This window comes from Chiloscyllium plagiosum, chromosome 14 (assembly GCF_004010195.1).
Source record: "Chiloscyllium plagiosum isolate BGI_BamShark_2017 chromosome 14, ASM401019v2, whole genome shotgun sequence".
Lineage (NCBI taxonomy): Eukaryota > Metazoa > Chordata > Chondrichthyes > Orectolobiformes > Hemiscylliidae > Chiloscyllium > Chiloscyllium plagiosum.
The window spans coordinates 81,682,110-81,703,429 of record NC_057723.1 but is presented as its reverse complement, the minus strand read 5'-3'; the positions used below and the strand labels follow the sequence as shown (position 1 = coordinate 81,703,429).

The following is a 21,320-nucleotide window of genomic DNA, read 5'->3' as shown; positions in this document are numbered from 1 at the left end:
AATTTGAATCGAGCTTCTTTCCTCATCTCACTGTATTAGCACAATCCTTGATTCCCTGCTGCACCATATCGAAATCAAATCGGTCACTAGCTGAGGGGCAATACAAGTTCTTTCCATACAACATTATGTGACTCTATGAGATGCTGAGGTAGCTTCCACAAAATTTCAACTGGGAAAGGACAGTGTAATGTCTGTCTGCCATAATATCCAGAGGCTTGAAAACTGTGCAACACCCCTTGGGTTGCATATTATAAATATCATACGCAATTGCAATTGTATTGGGGGACCTCAATGTCTCATAGGATGTCTGAGCCATGTGGTCTGATTTTGAGCGGTACATTTTAAAATCATGTATGGACATTTCCAATGGATTGCAGCAGTTCAAGAAGACAGCTTACCACCACCTTGCCAAGGACAGCTAGGGATGGGCAATAAATGCTGGCCCAGCCACTATGCCTACATCTTGTGAATGAATTAAAAACAAATTATTTGCATTCAAATGTAATACCCATACCTTAGTGACAAGCAAAGCTCAGCAATTGCAAAAACACCTTTGACAATTTACTGGGAGGTTTACTCTTGCTTCTTGTTGATGATATAAAACAAACTCTTCGACAAAGTTTTCATTCGGAATAGTAAACTGCTACAGTTTTATTTTACAATAGTCCAGCATTGAACTGTGGCATTGTAAAAAGCATTGCAACCATTAAATTTTCATCAATTTTATTACAAAAATGTTCATAATAATGTAAAGCAAACACATCAGTGTTTCTTTCTCTCCATAAGTAATCATATAGTCTCATTCCATATATAACCATTGAATGAAAGAACAAAGAACAGAGTAGCACGGGAACAGGCCCTTCCAGACTGTGCCAACACCTTGATGCCTTTTTAAACTAAAAGCTTTTTGCTTCTACGCAGTCTATTTCCTGCCTGTTTATATACCTGTCAAGAGGCTTCTTAAATATTGTTGTATATGTCTCCACCACATTCTCTGGCAGTGCATTCCAAGCACTTACCACCTTCTGTGTAAAAAACCTCTTTCTCCCATTTCCTTTAAAACTTATCTGGTTTTACCTTAAATCTATGCCCATAGTAATTGACATTTCTGCCCTGGGATAAAGGTGCTGACTATCCATTTAATCCACGCCTCTAATAATTTTGTAAATTTCTATCAGGATGACTCTAATCCTTTTACGTTCAAGTGAAAACAAACCAAATTTGTCCAATCTCTCCTCATAGTTAAAACCCTCCAAACCAGGCAATATCCTGGTAAACACTTTCTGAACCCTACACATCGTTATGGTAGTGTGGCGACCAGCACTATACACAATATTCCAAATGTGGCCTAACTAAAGTTGTATATAGCTGCAACATGACGTGTCAATTTTTATATTCAAACTGCTAACTGAGGAAGGCAAGTATTCCACACGCCTTCTTGATCATCTTACCCACTTGTATTGCTACTTCGAGGGAAATGTGGACCTGTACGCTTAGATCCCTCTGTATGTTGATGCTACTATGGGTTCTGCCATTTACTGTATATAGATCTAGAAGTGGCAATACAAGTGGGTAACATGATCAAGAAGGCGTGTGGAATACTTGCCTTCCTCAGTTAGCAGTTTGAATATAAAAACTGACAAGTCATGTTGCAGCTATATATACAACTTTAGTTAGGCCACATTTGGAATATTGTGTATAGTTCTGGTCGCCACACTACCATAACGATGTGTAGGGTTCAGAAAGTGTTTACCAGGATTTTGCCTGGTTTGGAAGGTTTTAACTATTAGATCTCCCAAATAAATCACCTCGCATTTGTCCAGATTAAACTCCATCTTCCATTTCTTCACCGAATTATCCAGCTTACCTATATCCTGCTGTATCCTGTGAAAATCCTTCTCATCATCTGCAGCTCCCCCAATCTTTGCGCCATCCACAAACTTAATAATTAGACCACCTTCATTCTTCTCAAAATGATTTGTATATCTTACAAATAACAAGGATCCCAGCACTGATCCTTGCAGATCACCACTGGTCACAGATCTCTAGTCAGAAACACACCATTCCACTGCGACTCTTTGTCTGCTATGACCAAACCAGTTCTGTATCCATCTTAACAACTCACCAGGGATCCCATGTAGCCTCACCTTTCATATCAGCCTGCCATGAGAAACCTTGTCAAAGGCCTTGCTAAAGCCATGTGGACAACATTCATCACCTTGCCCTCAATTATCTTTGTCACTTCCTCAAAACATTCATTCAAATTTGTGAGACTCAACCCTCTCCACACAATGCCATGCTACCTATTGTTAATGAATCCATATTATTCCAAATCTGAGTAAATCCTATCCCTAAGAATCTTCTCCAATAATTTCCTTAACACTGACATAAGTCTCACCTTCTGTAATTTCTTTAATTATTCCTGTTTCCCTTCCTACTCAAAGGAACAATGATGGCTTTTCTCAAGTCCTCTGGGAGCTCTCCTGTTACTAAAGAAGATACCAAGATTTTATACAAGACTCTGGCAATTTCCTCTCCTCCCTCCTTCACATTATGGCTTACATCCTGTAATGACTGTAATGAAGTCAGTCAGCTATACATTATAGAATAGGAGTTCCCTGTCTGGGGCTGTTAATCTGGTATATAAAACGTATGAGTGTCAGAGTGACTGACACTTTGGTACATGACTATATTGCTCATGTCCAAGATAGCTGCAGAGTCCACTTTTATTTTTATTACTTTCCTGTGATTTTTTTTTCTTTATTTTTAAATCTGAATGTTTCCTCCTTTTTTCTTGGCTGACTTTCTTTTTGTATTTCTGCTTTTTTTAAAAAAATTCGGGCTTTTCTACCTGAGATGGCAACAGAGAATGGTGAATTGGTACATTTTTCATTGTACTCTTATATTTGAGTACATGCGACAATAAAATTTAATTCTAATTCTATAGTCAAGGTCTGTCTGTGTGTAAATGAAGGGTGACTTGATGATGGGATACTGACCTCAGTGGAGTTATTTCACATCCAATTAGTCCTGGGGAGTGTATACCTCAATGCTTTCCAAAATATCTAACACCGTCTACGTTTTCATGATGTGGAGCTACCGATATTGGACTGGGGTGGACAGAGTCAGAAGACACAGAACACTAGGTTACAGTCCAACAGGTTTACCAGGTGAAGGAGCCTTGCTAAATTCCATGTAGACAACATCCTCCACCTTGTCCTCATCAATCATCTTTGTCACGTCCTCAAAAAACTCATCCAAGTTTATGAGACACAACCTTCCCTGCACAAAACTGGAATTCTTCCACAAACCCGAAGATGTCAGCAGCAAGCCCAATGATACAACCAATGAATCGGAACCATTGACAAAGAGATCCGTAGTGCAGCAACCAAAGAAGGAAGAATTGAATTGGACCGCTCCTGAAGGCTGCTGCCCTAAGCCCACCATGAACTCTCAAGCTGTCAGGAGATGCTTGAATGCCAGATTCATCAGCCATACTCACAAGGTAGCGTGGAACGTTACCCAAACACGATGCAACTCCATCCATGCTCTCAAAACCACTGAAAAAGGAGGGGCCATCGCCATGCAGAATAGATAAGACTACTGCAAAGAAGTGTATTGAGAACTCAACAATCAAGAAGGCTATAGGTAACTACTGGCCGATCCAACCAAAGAACACACCTATCAACTCAACTGACTGATCAAAATCTTTGATCCAGACCTTCAGACTATTCTATATACTCTCATCCCAAGTATTTCTCACAAAGGAGACTTCTACTGCCTTCTGAAGATACATAAAGCAACACATTGGACATCCCATCATATCAGGCAATGGGACTCTGCATGAGGTCCTCTCTGGCTATGTTGAGGGCATCTTGAAACGTATTGTACAGGGAATCCCCAGCTTCTGTTGCAATATTACAGATTTCTTACAGAAACTCAGCACCACGGACCAGTTGAACCAGGAACATTCCTCGCCACAATGGATGTTTCAGCACTCTACAGCAGTATCCACAATGATGAATGCATCGCTGCACTAGCCTCAATACTCAACACTAACAACTGCCAATTTCCAGATGCCATTCTACAACCCATTCACTTCATCTTGACCACAGTGTCTTTAAGTTCCAAAACCAGTTCTTCATCCAGACACATGGGGAACAACCATGGGGACAAAATTTGCACATCGACAATTTCATGCATCAGTTCAAGAAAAATGTCTTCGCTACACAGGAATCCCAACTAACGCTATACAGCAGATGCATCAATGACATTTATCCTTTGGACTCATGGTGAGGAATTACTGAATTGGTTATGCACTCCACCTGACAAGCGCTTCAAAAGCTTGTTTTACAAATAAATCTGTTGGACTATAACCAGTTAGATGAAGTGACTTCTAACTTCATCTTCTTTTCAAATAATATTCACCACTCACCAAGTCCTTCTCCTTTGTGAATGCTGATGAAATGTATCCGTTAACGATCTTACCCACTTCCCATGGCTCCACGCTTAAATTCCCTCCTTTGTCCTTGAGTGGACATGCCTGTTCCCTAGCTATCCTCTTGCTCCTTATATATGTACAAAGTGTCTTGAGATTTTCCTTAATCCTGATTGCCTCATGGCCTCTTTTAGCCATCCTAAGTCCTTGTTTTAATTCTTTCCTGCTATCTTTGTATTCCTCCAGGATTCTGTTTGCCTTCAGTTTCCTAAACCTTACATTTGCCTCCTTTTTGATAAAGCTCTCAATTTCTTTTGTCGTCCAAGGGTCTCGAATCTTGCTATGCTTATCCTTCATTTTCCCAGCAGCACATTGGTCCTGAACTCTAATCCATTGGCCTTTAAAAGATTCCCAAATTCCAGATATGGATTGACTTGTAAATTCCCACACCATTCTACAATCCCTAGTTCCAGCCTAATGTTGTAGTGGTTAGCCTTCTTCCAATTTAGTACCTTCACCCGAGGACTATCCTTGTGCTTATTCATAAGTAACTTAAAACCTACAGAACTATGATCACTGTTCCCGAAATGCTGCCCCACTAAAACTTTGACCATCTGGTTGGGCTTATTCCCCAACACCAGGCCTACGAGAACCCCCTCCCTCGTCAGACCTGGCCACACCAAACAAGTTGCCCCCATCTCAGATCCTGGTGCTAAGGAGTTCCAGTCAAGAGAGGAGAAGTTAAAAATCACTCATAACAACCCTGTTGTTTTTACATTTTTCCATAATCTGTCTGCATATCTGTTCCTCTATCTCCTGCTGGCTGTTGGGAGGGCTATAGTACAATCCCATCAAAGTGACTGCACCATTCCTGTTTCTGAACTCTACCCATGTGGCATTGCTGGATGAGCACTCCATGGTGTCCTTCCTCAATATAGCTTTGACCTTCTCCCTAATATATAGCACAACTCCCCCATCTCTTCAGTACATCCTTCTCCATAACTTGCCTGAAACATCTAGATCTGAGGACATTAAACTGCCAATCTTGTCCTTCGCAACCAAATCTCTGTAATAGTTACAACATCATAGTTATATGTATTAATCCAAACTTTAAATTCATCCAGCTTACCTGTCACATTCCTCACATTAAAACAAATACATTACAGACCACCAGTGCTGCTTTGCTCAGTAACCTCTCCCTGTCTGTTCTTCCTCTTAAACTTTCTGGTCTTAGTCTCAGATTCCTCCTTGGTCATTTCACTTGCTGACCTCTGCTCAGGTTCCTACCAACCCCAACCGCCAACACCCCCCACCCCCCGGCCATCCCGATAGTTTTAATCCTTCCGAGTTACACTAGCAAATCTCTCTGCCAGGATATTAATGCCCCTCCAGGTTAGGTGTACCCATCCTTCTTATACAAGTCCCAACTGACCTTGAAGACTACCCAATAATCCACATACCTGAAGCCCTCCTGTCTGCACCAGATCTTTAGCCACATACCTAACTGCAATTTCGGTCATCCTATTCCTAGCCTCATTGACACATGGCACAGGAAGTGATCCTGAGATTACAACCTGAGAGGACCTGCTTTTCAACTTTCTACCTAACTCCCTGAACTCCCTTCATAGGACATTATGTCTCTTTCTGCCTATGTTATTAGGACCTTTATGGACCACAATCTCTGGCTGCTCACCATCCCCCATCAGAATATCCTGTACCCACTCAGAGACATCCTCGACTCTGGCAACAGAGATAACACACCATTCTAGAGTCTCACTTGTAGCCACAGAAATGCCTATCTGTGCCCCTGACTATAGAGCCCCCCCATCACTCCCGCTCACCCACACTTTGACCCTCCCTAATGTACAGCAGAGCCAGTCATGATGTCACCGGCGAAGCTGCTGCTGTTACTTTCCCCTGAGAGCCCATTCCTCCCAACAGTATCCAAAACGGTATATCTGTTTGAGAGGAGAATGGCCACAGGGGACTCCTGCACTGCCTGCCCTGGTGGTCACCCAATGCTTCTCTGTTCTGAGGAAGAATCACTGGATCCGAAACGTTAACTCTGATTTCTCTCTTTAGAAGCTGCCAGGCCTCCTGAAATTTTCCAGCAATTTCTATTTTTGCTTCTCTGTCTGGGTAGATCTTACTGATGGTGTGACCAGTGCACTAAATGTGCTATTTACGACATTTTCAACCCCATGGATGCCCCATTGTGAGCCCATCTGCAGCTCCAGCCGCTCCATCTGGTAAGTCAGGAGCTGCAGTTGAACACAGCTCCTGCATTTACAGTCACCACAGAGACTGGAAGTATCTCTGATTTCCCACATAGTGCAGGAGGTGCATTCCACAGGGTTGCGTTCTTCTGCCATTTCAAACCTTATCTGAAAGTGAAGTCACAAGTAGACAGGGCAGTGAAGAAGGCTTTTGGTACACTGCGCATCAGTCAGGGCATTGAATATAAAGGTTAGGAAGTTATGTTGCAGTTACACAGGATGTTGGTGAGGCTGCACTTGGTTTATTGTGTTAAGTTTTGCTCACCTTGCTAGAGGAAGGATGTTATTAAACTGGAAAGAGTGCAGTAGAAATTTACAAAAATGTTGCCAGGACTCAAGGATCTGAGTTATAGGGACAGGTTGGACAAGCTAGCACTTCTTTCTTCAGAGCGTAGGAGACTGAGGGGGAAATCTTATAGAAGCATTGAACATCATTAGAGGCATGGATAGGGTGAACGCACTCAGACTTTGTCCCAGGGTTGGGGGAATGGAGGACTAGAGGGCATCAGTTTAAGGTTGAGGGAAAGAATAAAACTGAATCTGAGGGGCAACCTTTTTCCACAAAGGATAGTACGCATAAATATAAGCCACCAGCGAAGTGGCTCTGTGGGTACATTAACAACATTTCAAAGGCATTTGGATAAATATGTGGATAGGAAAGGATTAGAAGGATGTACGCCAAGTGGGGGAAATGGGGTTAGCGTGGACGGACATTTTGGTCAACATGGACAAGTTTGGGTCAAAGGGCCTGTCTCCATACTGTAACACTCTATGACTCTAAGACTGTCAATTAAACCAAGCATATCAACTACAGACAAAAATCCAGGAACTGAGTACACAAACTTATCCAAACTCAGAATCTCACTCCTGCTCTCTATTCCTAGCAGACTACAACTAGAAAAGCTAAGTATTTTATCTCTCTCCAGACACTACTCACCCAGAACCTCGATCTTCAAGTAAAATGGCATGATTATTCTTGAGCTTTAAACTATGAAAAATACTTCTGATTCTTCTTTTAAAGCAAAGAAGTTAAAAAGTGAGGGAGACAGAAAAAAGGGACAGAAATTGCAAATGGTATAGAACTTCTCATTTCATAATCACCTTAAACAACATCATATTTAAAAGTAAAAATGAGTTGCAGTACCTATTAGGAGTCAACAGTTTCAGAACTGCTCGTGCACAGGAAGTATCTCACAAAAATTGATGGGGTTATCAATTATTTTGTTTTTAATACTCGCATTGAGAAGAGAATGTTGTCCAGTATATTGGCAGAACACAATGTTTCTTGATGGAAAGTGGTTCAGGGAGACAGCATTAAGGAGTTCTATCTGAAGGAAACTATCTTGATTTTCAAAACGCTGTGAAGAATAGGCAAAGTAAAAGTAGACAGGGTACTTAACTTGGACTAGAAGTGGAGAGTATACTGAAGCATAGAATTTCTAATTTTCCAACCAGACAAGGATTTAGAAGGATTCACATTTTCCCGTCCAGACATGTGGAGTAGACATTGAGATAACACAGTTATTAATACTTTCGGCTTTTCAAAAAATCTCTGACATCTGACATAAATTACACTGGATTGGAAAGATAACTTCAGTCAGTGATGACTAGTTGCTCTGTGGAATATATTTGTTCCAGAGCTTCTTAAAGGAAGTCAGTGATACTATAAGTATAGGTACACTATACTGAAGTACGTTACTAATATAACTACAAGAAGATTAATTTACATTTAAATTGCAAAAATTGTACTCAAGAAGGAGGTTATTCCAAGAAATGGTTGTTTCTTCATGTATCGAAGTATTTATTAGTCTACTGTACTGTTTCACAAGTGCTGAGTAGTATATGCATGTGTACCAGTGAAATGTGCTTTCTAGCTATATTTGCTAAGAATAGTGCAAAAGGAGAAAATGTCATAAACTAACAACCTTTAGAGATAAAGTGCATAGATTCTTTCAAAGATTGTACTGCACTTCTTTTAGTCTTTCCAGGAAAAAGTTCTTCAATTTTCTACCTGAGATGTTTAAAGTTATGAAGCAAAAACTCAGAATGTGTAACTCAGGTTAGAATGCCATAATCTTGCATCAGTTTGCAGAATTTACAAATGTGATTTCCTTTGTTACACGACATTCTATAGGACATTTGTATGTATTATCCAAGTATTTTCAGAAGTTAGATATTGATATTTTTTGCTGAGTATTACTGGGAATTTATTCTAGGCGGTTGGTTACTACCTTAACTGATGAAGGTATCAGAAGAATATACATTCTATTATATTTCCTATCAACCATTCAACACCTTCCTCCAACCACAACAGCCTTGAAATCCAAGGGAATTGGGTCTCACAACTCATTACCACAAGAAATAGGAACAAGAGTGGGCTTCTCAGCCCCTTGCGCCTGTTCTGCCATTCAAGAGGATCATGGCCAATCTGACATTCCTCATGTCCATTCCCCTGCCTTTTCCCTATAACCCTTGATTCGCCTCCTCATCAAAAATCTATCTCAGCTTTAATTATACACAAGGCGCTGTCACCACAGCTCTCTGCGATAAGGAGTTGCAACGACTCTCAACTGTCAGAGAAGAAATTCTTCCTTATCTCGGTCTTAAATTGGCACCCCGTTTTTGCTGAGATTATGTCCTCTGGTCCTAAACTCTCCAATGAGGAGAAATATTCTCTCAGAATTGACCCTATCAAGTCTTTCAAGAATTGCTTTTGTTGCAAAGAGATTATCTCTTGTTGTTCTGAACTCCAATGATTAGAATCCCAACCTGTTTAGCCTTAGCTCATAAGATAATCCCTCTATACTGGGGATCATTCTAGTGAACCTTCACTCAACTGCCTCCAATGGAATAATGTCTTTCCTTAAATAAGGGGACCAGAACTGCTCACAGTAGTCCAGATGTGGTCTCACTAGTACCTTGTATGTTGCAGTAAGACTTGCTTACTCTTCTACTCCAACCCCCTTGAAATTAGGGTGTATATTCCATTAGCTTTCCGGATTACTTGCTGCACCAGTATGTTAGCTTTCTGTGTTTCATGCACAAAAATTCCAAGTCCCTTTGTGTTAAAGCCTTCTACAGTTTTTCTCGACCAAAGTACCCATTATCACAAACCTGTCAGAGAAGACAAAGTGAAGATTACACTACATTCAGTGCTGGAGTGCAGACAAATGAACACAGAACAGTACAACACAGGTACAGAACCTTCAGCTCACCATATCTATGCCAACAATATTGCCATTCTAAACTAATCCCATCTGGCTGCACATGATCCATATCCCACTATTCACTGCCTGTTCATATATTTGTCTAAATACCTCTTATGTTCCGATCATATCTCCTCCTTCAACATCCCCCCGGCAGTATGTTCCAGGCACTTACACCCTCTATGTAAAAAAACTTACCTCACACATCTCCTTTAAACTTTCTCCCTCTCACCTTAAAATTACTTCCCTTTGTATTTTGATATTTCCACCCTGGGAAAAAGACTCTGACTATCCATCTGGTCCATCCTTCTCACAATTTTATATACAGTGAACTTTTTATTATCTGGCACCTATGGGATGGGGAGTGAGCTGATTTAGCAGATATTCCAGATAATCAAAAGTTTGACATAATCAATGTAAAACCACACACTATGTAATAAAAATATAGTGGAGGTGATATAAATATCACTGTTATACTTTATGTTCAGCACAAATCATTTAAATAATAATGCAATTTTGCCTTAAATAAAATTTATGGGCAGAGAAGCTTTTCACTTGGACCCTGAACTGATTACTTGGACATTGTGGTAGATCGTGATATTTGAGGAGCAATTGGACTCAAAATCAAATCAACAGTTGATATTTTGTGTGGCCATTCAATTGAACAATTATATTTAGACTGAGGTAAATAAATTCAAAAACTGTAAGAATTGGACAGAATAATACAGTAAACAATGCAGTATTTGAAGTATATAATTCTTGTCGGTTTATCAAGAGTGTAAGTTCATAAGGCGCTAATTAAAATAAAGTTTACTGTACTTCTATCAGATTGCCTCTCAGCCTCCAATGCTCTAGTAAAAGTAATCCAAGTTTGTTCAACCTCTCCTTATAAGTAATACATTCCAATCCAAGCAACATCCTGGGAAATCTCTTCTGTAGTCTCTCCAAGACTCCACATCCATCCAACAGGGTGGTGACCAGAACTGCACACAATACTCCAAATGTGGCCTGACTGATGTCTTATACAGCTGCAACATGACTTGCCAACTTTTGTACTCAATGCCCCAACTGATGAAGGCAAGCATGTCATACACCTTCTTTACCACTTGATCCGTTGTGTTACCACTTTCAGGGAGCTATGGACTTGCACAGCTAAGATCCCACTGCAAACCAATGCTCCTAAGGGTCTTATCATTTATTGCTTATTTTCTTCTTGGATTTGACTTCCCAAAAGCATCACCTCACTCTTATCCGGATTAAACCTAATTTACCATTTCTCCACTCAATTTCCAAATGGTCTAATAGCTTGCTGTAGTCTTTGACAACCTTCCTCACTAGCCACAACTCCACTAATTTTTAAGTTGCCTTCAAACTTAGTAAACAGTCTCCACAGAAGTCCATTCTCTACAAGCAGTTCACATTGAGATACAAGAAAGTCTCTTCCTAATTGCTTAGATGGTGAAGTTAGGATGATACGCTCAGTAAACAGCCTCAGTAATTATTGCTAGAAGCACTTTTCTTAAAATGTGCTTGAAGAAATTTTGATAGATGGATTACATTTTTCTTTGGGTTGTTTTTTTTCTTTATGCTTACTAGGAAATACATATTAAGTTTAATTAATACATATATGTATTAATTAAACATGTTATTGGGAATAAAAGTGTGTACTCAAAATCTGACACATCTGAGGTATCATAGTTTATAAAACTTTCACCATAACACATAATTCTCCCATTTGTTGCCCTGGGTGGTGGGTAGTGTGAATTGGGAAATTTCTCAGTTTGGTAGGCCCACCTGCATTTAGAAGGTCCCATCAGTTGCAAGCTTCACTCCAGGAAAATGCAATATGAGGGAGCGGCTTCACTGGTCCCAGAATCAGAGCAGAGGCAGGTGGTTAGAAGGCCTACCTCAGTTCTTTGGGACTTAATCTCATTTACTTTCAAAGTTGTTAGGCCTTCCCAATCTCACCTCACATGCCCTTCCACTGCCTCATTCACATTTCATAGGTTCTCCATTCCATTCTATTCTCAACAATCACCCATGTACCCTCCTCTGCCCTGTGTTATTGGCATGGCAAATCATGGTCAGAAACCACGTGGAGAATGAAAGCCGAATAATCTTTGGACAATCTAATGTTGCTCTCACTCATATCTGATACTCTCGACAAAAAAAATTCATTACACTCACTGAAAACTTTTAGATCTCAGACGTTCAACTACTTATAAAACAAACAAACTTCTTTTCATCCCCAGGATTTATGATAGCTAGTCTGTTATTAGCCTCTTTGAATTGTCAATCTGTGCACTCAGAGACATTTTTGTGATAATTAATTATAAAGGTCCCAGTTGTAATAAAAGCCTTTTGGAAATCTCAACAAATTCTCTATTGAAAAAGTGGAGTAGGCAGTTCCTTTTTGTAAACCTACACCAGACTGCCTATCAATCCATGCAGTTCATCAAGCTTTTTTAAAGAAGTCTTACTCATAGCTTATGCCTTTTGTTGTTAAGTTAAAGAGCAATGATTTGAAAAAGAATTCAGACCATGACACTTAAATGGACTAGACATGCCTCATCAGCATCTATTCCATTGCTGTCCATTTGTGACATCACCGTGGAGTAAAAGCTCTTCAAAAATGGGGCCTGCTTGAACTCAGTGCTAATTTCAAATGGTCTTGCTAAGTTTTAATTTTCCACATGCATGATTCGTTCCTGCCCCTCTCCCAAGTCAGAAAAAATCTGGATGTCAGTAATGGGGGTGAGACATTCATAGCCACATTATGCCCATGAGTTGTAAAGGTCTCCAGTGTTGGCACAACTCAGAGATTCTAGTGCTCAGTCTTCAATATTGTAAATAAACTGATTTGGAGATATTTATCAAAAATCAGCTAAATCCTCTCACTGCCACCTATTAATTAGTCTCCCAAAACAATCAGGGGGTTTTCAGAAATGTTAATAAACCATTGAGAACTGGTGGTGAAGATTAAATCAGACACTTAAACAAAAAGATAGAAAAGACCAAGACATGAGAACAACTTAATTCCTATGGCTCTTCGGGGTGAGATTCCGTGGCACTCCACTGAAAGGACCTTTGTCAGAAGCAAAATACCTAAATGTTGGCACAGCAACAGGAGACTGAAGGTTATGAAGTCTCAAATAGCTGCTTCCAGATGGAAAAAGAGAGTCAAATTCTAAGCTACATAAATATGTTTTGATGGAAAATTATGTGAAAATAGAAGTTACAGACAAGTGGGACAAAACAGTTCATTTAAATGGTCTGAGCAAAAGTATAACAAAGAAGTACAACTCCAATAACCTTATCATTTAAGCCAGAGATTCTTTTAAAATTGGTGGAAATTTGAAATAAAATAAAAAATTCTAGAGATATGCATTGAAAGGTTATCAGACTTTGAAAAGATAGAAAAAACTATGCTGTTTGAGAACTTGTCATTGGAGCCCATCTAAAACATCTTCCCACTCCGTGATTGAAAAACAGAAAAAAAGTGGAAATACTCAGCAGGTCAAGCAATTGATTTCAGGTTCTCAACAGATGCTGTCTGCCCGGCTAAGCAATATGATCTTAACTTTTTCATTTTAAGGTCTCCAGCATAGGCAGTATTTTGCTTTTCATTTCATATGTGATGTTGATTAGCCCGATGCGAACTCTCCACTTACATCCAGTGTCCTCCATTCATATTGCATTGCAATATAGCTCAGCTGCACAAGCTTTTTGATATTGCTATTAAAAGTGGAAGCCATATCTTTTAAAAGAAACCATATCTTTAAAAGACTATTGGCATTGAGCTACCTCAAATAGCTGAATAAACAGAAAATCCTTTGTTAAACTACTGGATAATCATAACAGTAAAATGAAAGTCAGTGATCAGAAACCAGCTTCTACACAATAATTAAATGTAATAAATTTTTAAAAAGACTGCAGATGCTGGATATCTGCTACAAGTCAGAAACTGTTGGAGAAACTCAGCAGATTTGGCAAATTCTCTGTGGAGAGAAAGCAAAGTCAATGTTTTGGGTTCCTCCATCGGAACAATTTTCTCCAGCAACTTCTATTTTTGTAGATTAAATATATTGGTCAGTTTTTGAAGACAGACAAAGTGAAGTTGCACTCTACAGCAAATGATGGAATCACATCTTTGATGCAAGATTATTAAATGGTAATATGAACTCATATTATGTTGATCTATAATCACAATAATCAATACAATGGAGACTAATGTCTGTTTTGCTTATTATACAACATAGGATAGAGACTATCACAAATATGCACAGTCTGAACTGTATAAAATATTTTCAAAAGGCATATTTCAAAAGGCATGAATAAGCAACAAAATCACAATGATTCACAGGGATTACGTGTTTTGAGTAGAAATATGTCACCTAATTTTGATTAGGTAGATGTCTCATATGTTATAGACTAAATTCATAATGAAATCCGAGGCAATTATATAAGAAAGCTAATGAAAACACATCTGCTGACTAATCTTTGCCATTAAATGAAATGAAGAAAGTAAGAACATTGAAAATCTAGACTCCTCTCTTTTCTCTTATTCCTTGAGTTTCTCATAACATAGACCCAATTGAAATTTTGATAAATTAACAAGTAAGGACAGAATATTCTTTAAAATAGACACTAGAATGTCAGAGGAGGAGGAGAAAATGAAATGAGAAATGTAGGGGAAATGCAGCACCTTATCATACTCAAACGTTTTATAACCAACATAACAGTTTCTTCAAATACAGTGATACAGGCAAATGTAGCAGCCAATCTGACAGAGTGAGGTCCCATAAACAGTATGAGAAAGTGTGTTAATTTGGTCCAGACCATTTTAAATAGAAACCTAATCAGAATAATGGCATTTCCTCTCCTCTATTCATGTTCTATCTCTTTACAAATTAGCATATTAGGACTTCCTTACCAAAGGGTGAAAGGTTATGAAAATAATGTCTAAAATAACTCCAGCTATTAATGTCACAAAGTTGGAATACAGACAGACTCTAACCTCACACTTTTAATGCATTGTCTGAGCTTAGATGTCATTTTTTTTAAATACAAAACCTTAAGTTATCTCAGGAATGTGACTTGAAAGTAGTTCTGCGATTTACATATTAATCAATTGAAATCTGCATCTCCATTCTAAATGATTAAAGACTTAACAGCAATCTAAGTTTGTTCAATACATCACATCAGTTTTATGACAACTTGATCTTTTACCATAAATTCTGCCCCACCAGATACCCGATGAAGGAGCAGTGCTCAAAAAGCTTGTACTTCCAAATAAACCTGTTGGACTATAAGTTGGTGTTGTGTGATTTTTAACTTTGTCCAGAACCTAATCTAATGACACGATCAAAATAAGAAATTTATATATATGCACAACTGTACCAATAAACATTGTGTCACTACACAAATATTCCATACATCAACAGAAATTTTGTTGGGTAAAGCATTATTTTGATTTGGTAAAACAGTCTGATTGCTTGAATGTTACACTAATGTTGCTCAATATTGAAGACTGCATAAAATATCAGCAAATGTCCAGGGCATCAAGTTAAGTTTTGGGTTTTCCTTTATTAAAGTCCAAATTCATCCAATAGCCTATATATGTCAAATGTAATAATTCCTTAATATTCCATAACAGGTTAAATTAATGAACTAAAAATTTCAAAATTTAGTGTGTTCGGCCGGAAGTCAATGTAAACGCAAACAGCAAAACTTCAGTTATATTAACAAAACATTCACATTTTATATCAAAAATCATTGGTAGATTTTCCTACATAAAGCACTCATTGTTTTTTCCTGTAGCATTATGGATCATTACATACCTTTACGGTGTATGGTATAAAATGTTTTGTGAGAGCTTCAGGCGAATGCATCCAACTCTTATCTGAAACAAAAATAAATGATATAGCAATGTAGCTAAATGGTACTAGCAACAATACAGTTGTTCAATTAAAATGAAAAGATTTTAGTCTGGAATTATAAATTGAGCACAAAGTGTTTGTTGAATTCAGAGTTACAAATTACTTCTTTAATTTTGAGAAAAAAACACTCCAGTTTTAGATGTATTGCTTCCTGAAAAGTATATTGTCAGAAGTATATTGTCAGAAGTATATTATCATAAGAATTGTCAGAAACATTCGTGCTGTGTCAAAGTTTGGAAAAATTACAATGCTACTAAAATTACAGAAATAATGACTAACAATAGGGATACAAGTCCATCTTTGCTGAGTGTCTTTGTCAGAGACTTAGCAAATTACAACAGCTGCTATATTCAGGCAGAAATCTGAAATAGCCACTGAGAGCTGTCGAACGGTGAGGGTAGGACATACAATATAGTGAGGGAGCCTTATTATTCTCACAGCTTGAAGAGACAGAGCTTGAGGCAACTAAGCATTGGATTTTCATTTTGAGCCTCAGGGAGCACCCCTCCTCTTCATTAACAAACAGTGTTCTTAAACATAACTTGTAGTACTTTGTAATCCTTTGAGCAAAATTACTTCACCATATGGACACAAACAGAAATGAGCTAAAATGGGCTGATCATGGTTTTCTCCACTGCCCCACCATAGGGGAAGGCTTAGGAGGCATGAAAGGTCCTGACTTCTATTACCTATCTCTACAGTTAAATGTCAGGGCATAGAGTTTGTTCTTAGATCCTCATATTGAAGATCAAGCAATCCAATTCCAGTCTTGATGATGCTGATTTGTGTCATGGTGTTGAAAATCTGCCTTTAGTTTTTTTATATATCTGGATGTTAAAGAGTTAACTACAATTTATCATCCAGATGGAAAAGTAGTCTTGTCTATGTACTGATTGGAACGAGATCAGCCTGGTGGACATCATAGCATATGAGTTCCCTGGTTCGGGCTGTAAACCTGATGCAATCAGGCAGCCCTGGTTGACAGATATAAACAGGAGTGTTGGATATCCAGTTCTCTAGGAGGGCTGACTCTGAGGAAGACAGGCAAGAGTTCAAATACTATGCCCATGTGAACAAAGGTGACATGGTGACAGAATACCAGCCTTCACGGAGCTATTTCAGTTTGTATCAGTGGATTTAATATGGGATACTTTTGTGAAAGAGACAAAGACATGTACTCATTATGAATAAGTTTAGTGCAAAGAAGAAAAGAACAAAAGAACAGAAAAAGATTTTTAAAGTTGTTCATTTTATGGGCTATGATTTATTCTAATAAGACTTTTTGATTCAATTTATTTCCCATTGAGAGTGAGCTTTTCTCTTGATTACTATGATGGAGATATTAGCCATGAGATATGTAAAGTTGACTTTGTAAATTAGTTTATAAATGAATTCTTCATAATCTTGCTGCAAAACAGCAAGGATATCTTCTCCATTCTGTCTGTAAGATTGAAGCAAAGGCAACGGCACTTAACTGCAATTTAATGGACTCTCATCCCCTGACGCACTTTTCATCATTTTTAATTTAGACTAAACATTATGTTGATCTAATGTTCAGTAGAAAACTAACTAAGAATATAGTACGGCTTAGGTAAATATAGATCTTAGCAGTGTAATCTAGATGGCAGGAATGCCCTGGAGAGGCACTAGGGATTGAATCTTTCAATCAGAGGTAGGAGGCCAGATTTAATTCCAGGCTTTCGAATAGAATTACCAGCGGAGCTTGAACTATATTAGAATGGCCCTGTATAAATTCTCTGATCAATTTAAAAGACCCGCTCCCCATCCTACCTCCCTTGCTCATAAGCTATTATCTCCTTCAGCTTTCAATCACCCATTGTGTACTTCATAAACAGAATTTACAAGCCTTATTACAACAGTTGGAATCTTTGAACAGCCTCAGAAAATATCCCAAGTAAACGAACTTCAAAACCAACTGCATTCTTTTCAAGTCATCTGAAGCCTTTTCCATTTTTGAAATAATGATCTTTTAGGTTGATAGCCTGCCATTTGAAGTTCTACCAGTCTGGAGAACTTTTAATGGGTCATTACATTTTCCAATTACAACACTATCCTAATGGATCTTAATGAACACAGACACAGCTCAGGCACAGCATTCCACAGCAAATAGAGAAGGAGCCAAAGTCATTTTATTCACTTTTTAAATGCTTCCTACTCCCACTCCATGGGTTCATATCGCTAGCCAGCTCGTGTAGAACCACATAGCTATTAAACTCACATATTAGGGAGGACTCTCAATGTATTCACAATGCTATCAATTCCTTTCTTAATGTGTGGATGGGCACTGATGGCCCCTTCCTCGTGAAAATTCCCATGGACAAGAATAGAGGCAGAACCATTGGTCGAGCCGCTGAGTAGCTGTATTTTTTGCTGTCTGGCCTCCATCTGGTCTGGATTGGAATCTTGAAAAGTCAACCCCAAGCAACAGCAAGACTCCAAACCAGGAGCTGCTAAATCTCTGCTGGCAGCCTTCAACATAGTGAATGCAATATCTTGGACATTTACTGTTTAAACATGGAATCACAGAACTGTACAGCACAAATGGAGGTCATATGTTTCATTTTGTCTTATCTGGCTGTTTGAATGTGCACCAGCCGACTCCCAGAGCAGTGACTTTCCCAGTGACCCTGTACATTCTCTTCCTTTGCAGATAACAATCCAACTCCAAGCTTAAACATGCTTCCAACACTCCCTCGGGCAGTGCACCCTAAATCGTAACCACTTACTGTATGAAAACATTTCTCCTCATGTTTCCATCTCTCCAGCTGCCAATTACCTCCAATCTGCAGCCTCCTATTATTAATCTTTGCTCAGTTGGAACAGTTTCCCCCCAGTTGCTCTGGCTGTTCTCATGATTTTCAACACCTCTCATCATACCTGCTCTCAACTTCCTCTGGTCCAAGGAAAACAGTCACAACTTTTTCAATCTATGTATCCTATATTTTTCATCCTAGAGCCATAAATTCTCATGATTTATTTTGAACTGTCACTAATGCCTTCATAGTTTTCCAAATGTCTACTGACCATAATTGGCCAAAATACTACATGAAACAGAAACAGAGCTTTATTCAAGTTTAACATAAACTTCTTGCTCTTGCATTTCTTGCTGCTAATAATAAATACTGTATGCTTTATTAAATGCTCTTTCAACCTGTCCTCCCATCCTTAATGACATGCACATAGACACTTAAGTACCTCTGCTCCTGCACACTTTTTGAATCCACCTTTTATTTTATATTGTGTTGCCATGTCCTTACAGCCAAAATAAGTCATTTCATTTTGTATCAAACGTCATCTGACACATTTTCATCTATTTCACCAACTGGGTTATATCATTTTGAAGTTCGACATAGCTCTGCACTCAGTTGACAATTCTTCCATGTTGTACATCACTTTCAAATTGTCCCCTGTACACAGAAGGTCTAAGTTCTTTGTAACTATCAAAAAGAGCAAGAATTTCAACTTCCAATTTCGCAAACTCCACCACAAACCTTCCTTCGTCATAAACTACTTCATTAATGCTACTGTCTTTCCGTTCATTCAACCAATTTCATATCCTTGTTTCCACTGTCCCATTTATTTGTGCAGCACTAAAGCAAGTGTCTTTTCAATGTCTACACACACCATACCAACAGTTTTATCCTCATTAAACCTCACTCTTATTTATCCCTTCAATAATTTCTGGCAAATTAGTGAAACACATTTTGACCTTACCAAACCTATGCTACCTTTCCTACCTGCAATGATCCAACTGACCATTAATTTTGTCCCAAATTATTGTTTTGAGAAGCTTCCCCTCCACTGAATTGAAAGTGACTGACTTCTGAGGTATGCGTCACAAAACTGGGCTCTGTATTGCCAGTTAGGTTACGGGTATGGGTGGCATGAGTGCTGACAATGACAAGTGATCACATTTCTGGGGGTGTCTGATATGACTTGAAGGACTCAATGTGATGCATACATGCAAGAGTACACATAGTGGATCCCTGACTTGCCACTTTGTAAAATCTCAGATTCTGAGTAGTCTCTTAATCATTCCCACTAGCATTACAGCACTCACATTAAGCCTCTCCCATGAGCACTATGTGAAATCTCCTACTAGTACTATTCAGATAACCACTTCACAAAGAATGGGGTCACTGAATCCATTCTTATGGATGGCTTAAAGAAGACAAGAAATGAAAAATCATGTCAACAGAGACGGATGAGGGTGACCAAACATCAAACCTAAACAGACCAAGATGTAAATCTAAATTCGCAGCCATGTCAATCTTCAAGTCGTGCCAAAGGCTGGGAGACTTCATCAAATTTCAAAGACTGATTCTACCATGGAGTCATTTCAAAAACTATAAAACATCTTAGGCAGAACAAACTATTGAAGGAGGCAATCTTGTTGCTTATTGACTGTCTTGCAAGACATGGTGCAGACTGTCTATCTACCAAAAAAAAATCAAAATTCAGCACCTTGACCAAATGTAACCACTGGAAATCAGGAAACATGCTGGATAGTAACAACATTGTACCACCAGTCAAAGGTAATCCTAAGGAATGGTTTTGGAAGTGGTTTTGCACTATTAAGTTATTTGAATACAAGATAAATAATCATCTAATAAAAGCTAATTGCATATATTGTTCCAAATCATATACATAAAAGGAAAGCACAATGCTGATTAACAATAAATTATTTGTGAACAAAGATGACATGAACAACATATTAAATAAGCAAGGGTTTTTAAACTGACTTTACATTTTTAAAAGCCTACATATTCTTACCAGTATATATCATGTGCAATACTTCTTAATGGACTGAAAATAAATAGAGCTGCTACCTTTAATTTGGATGAAATGTGGCCTTTATTCAAAGTGGTCATTATCAAGTGATATCAACTATATCACTTAGCAGCAGCTAAGGTAAGACAGTTTGTTTTAAAATTACTTACCGGTAGCGGGCAGCGGTGTTTTTTTTTCCTCTTCACAGAAAGAGCGGGAGCAGCAGGGGGAAGTGACGAAGACCAGAGGGGCAGCCGGGTAGGTTTTTTTTTCCCTTTAAAAGCGCGCAGGAGAAGAACCCGAGGGACCACAGAGGTAGTGTCTCCCACCCGCCCTCCTCCTCTAACCTAAATAATAAGACCCGTTGTGGTAAGTAGGTAAGTGCTGCATTTTGCTTGTTGTATTCTTTAGACCCAGTTTTTTTTTAAAAATAAAAGGTTACTTTCAGAGGGATGGCAGTGAAGGCAGTGCAATGTTCCTCTTGCAACATGTTTGAGGTGAGGGATGCCATGGACGTCCCTGCTGATTACACTTGCAGGAAGTGCACCAATCTCCAGCTCCTCCAAGACCGTGTTAGGGAACTGGAGCTGAATTTGGATGAACTTAGGATCATTCGGGAGGCAGAGGGGGTCATAGATCGGAGCTTTAGGAAAGTAGTAACTCCAAAGAT

General features: G+C 38.8%; 1 protein-coding gene across 8 annotated transcripts in view; it reads right to left on the bottom strand.

Annotated features, from left to right (window-relative positions):
* Nucleotides 1-21,320, bottom strand: part of gulp1a (GULP PTB domain containing engulfment adaptor 1a) — a 379,864-nt gene that overhangs the window by 122,430 nt on the left and 236,114 nt on the right. For all 8 annotated transcript variants that reach the window (XM_043704094.1, XM_043704098.1, XM_043704097.1 and 5 more), the window contains one exon: nucleotides 15,761-15,822. In XM_043704094.1, coding sequence (XP_043560029.1) covers nucleotides 15,761-15,822 — 62 coding nt within the window. The remainder of the gene's footprint in view (nucleotides 1-15,760; nucleotides 15,823-21,320) is intronic.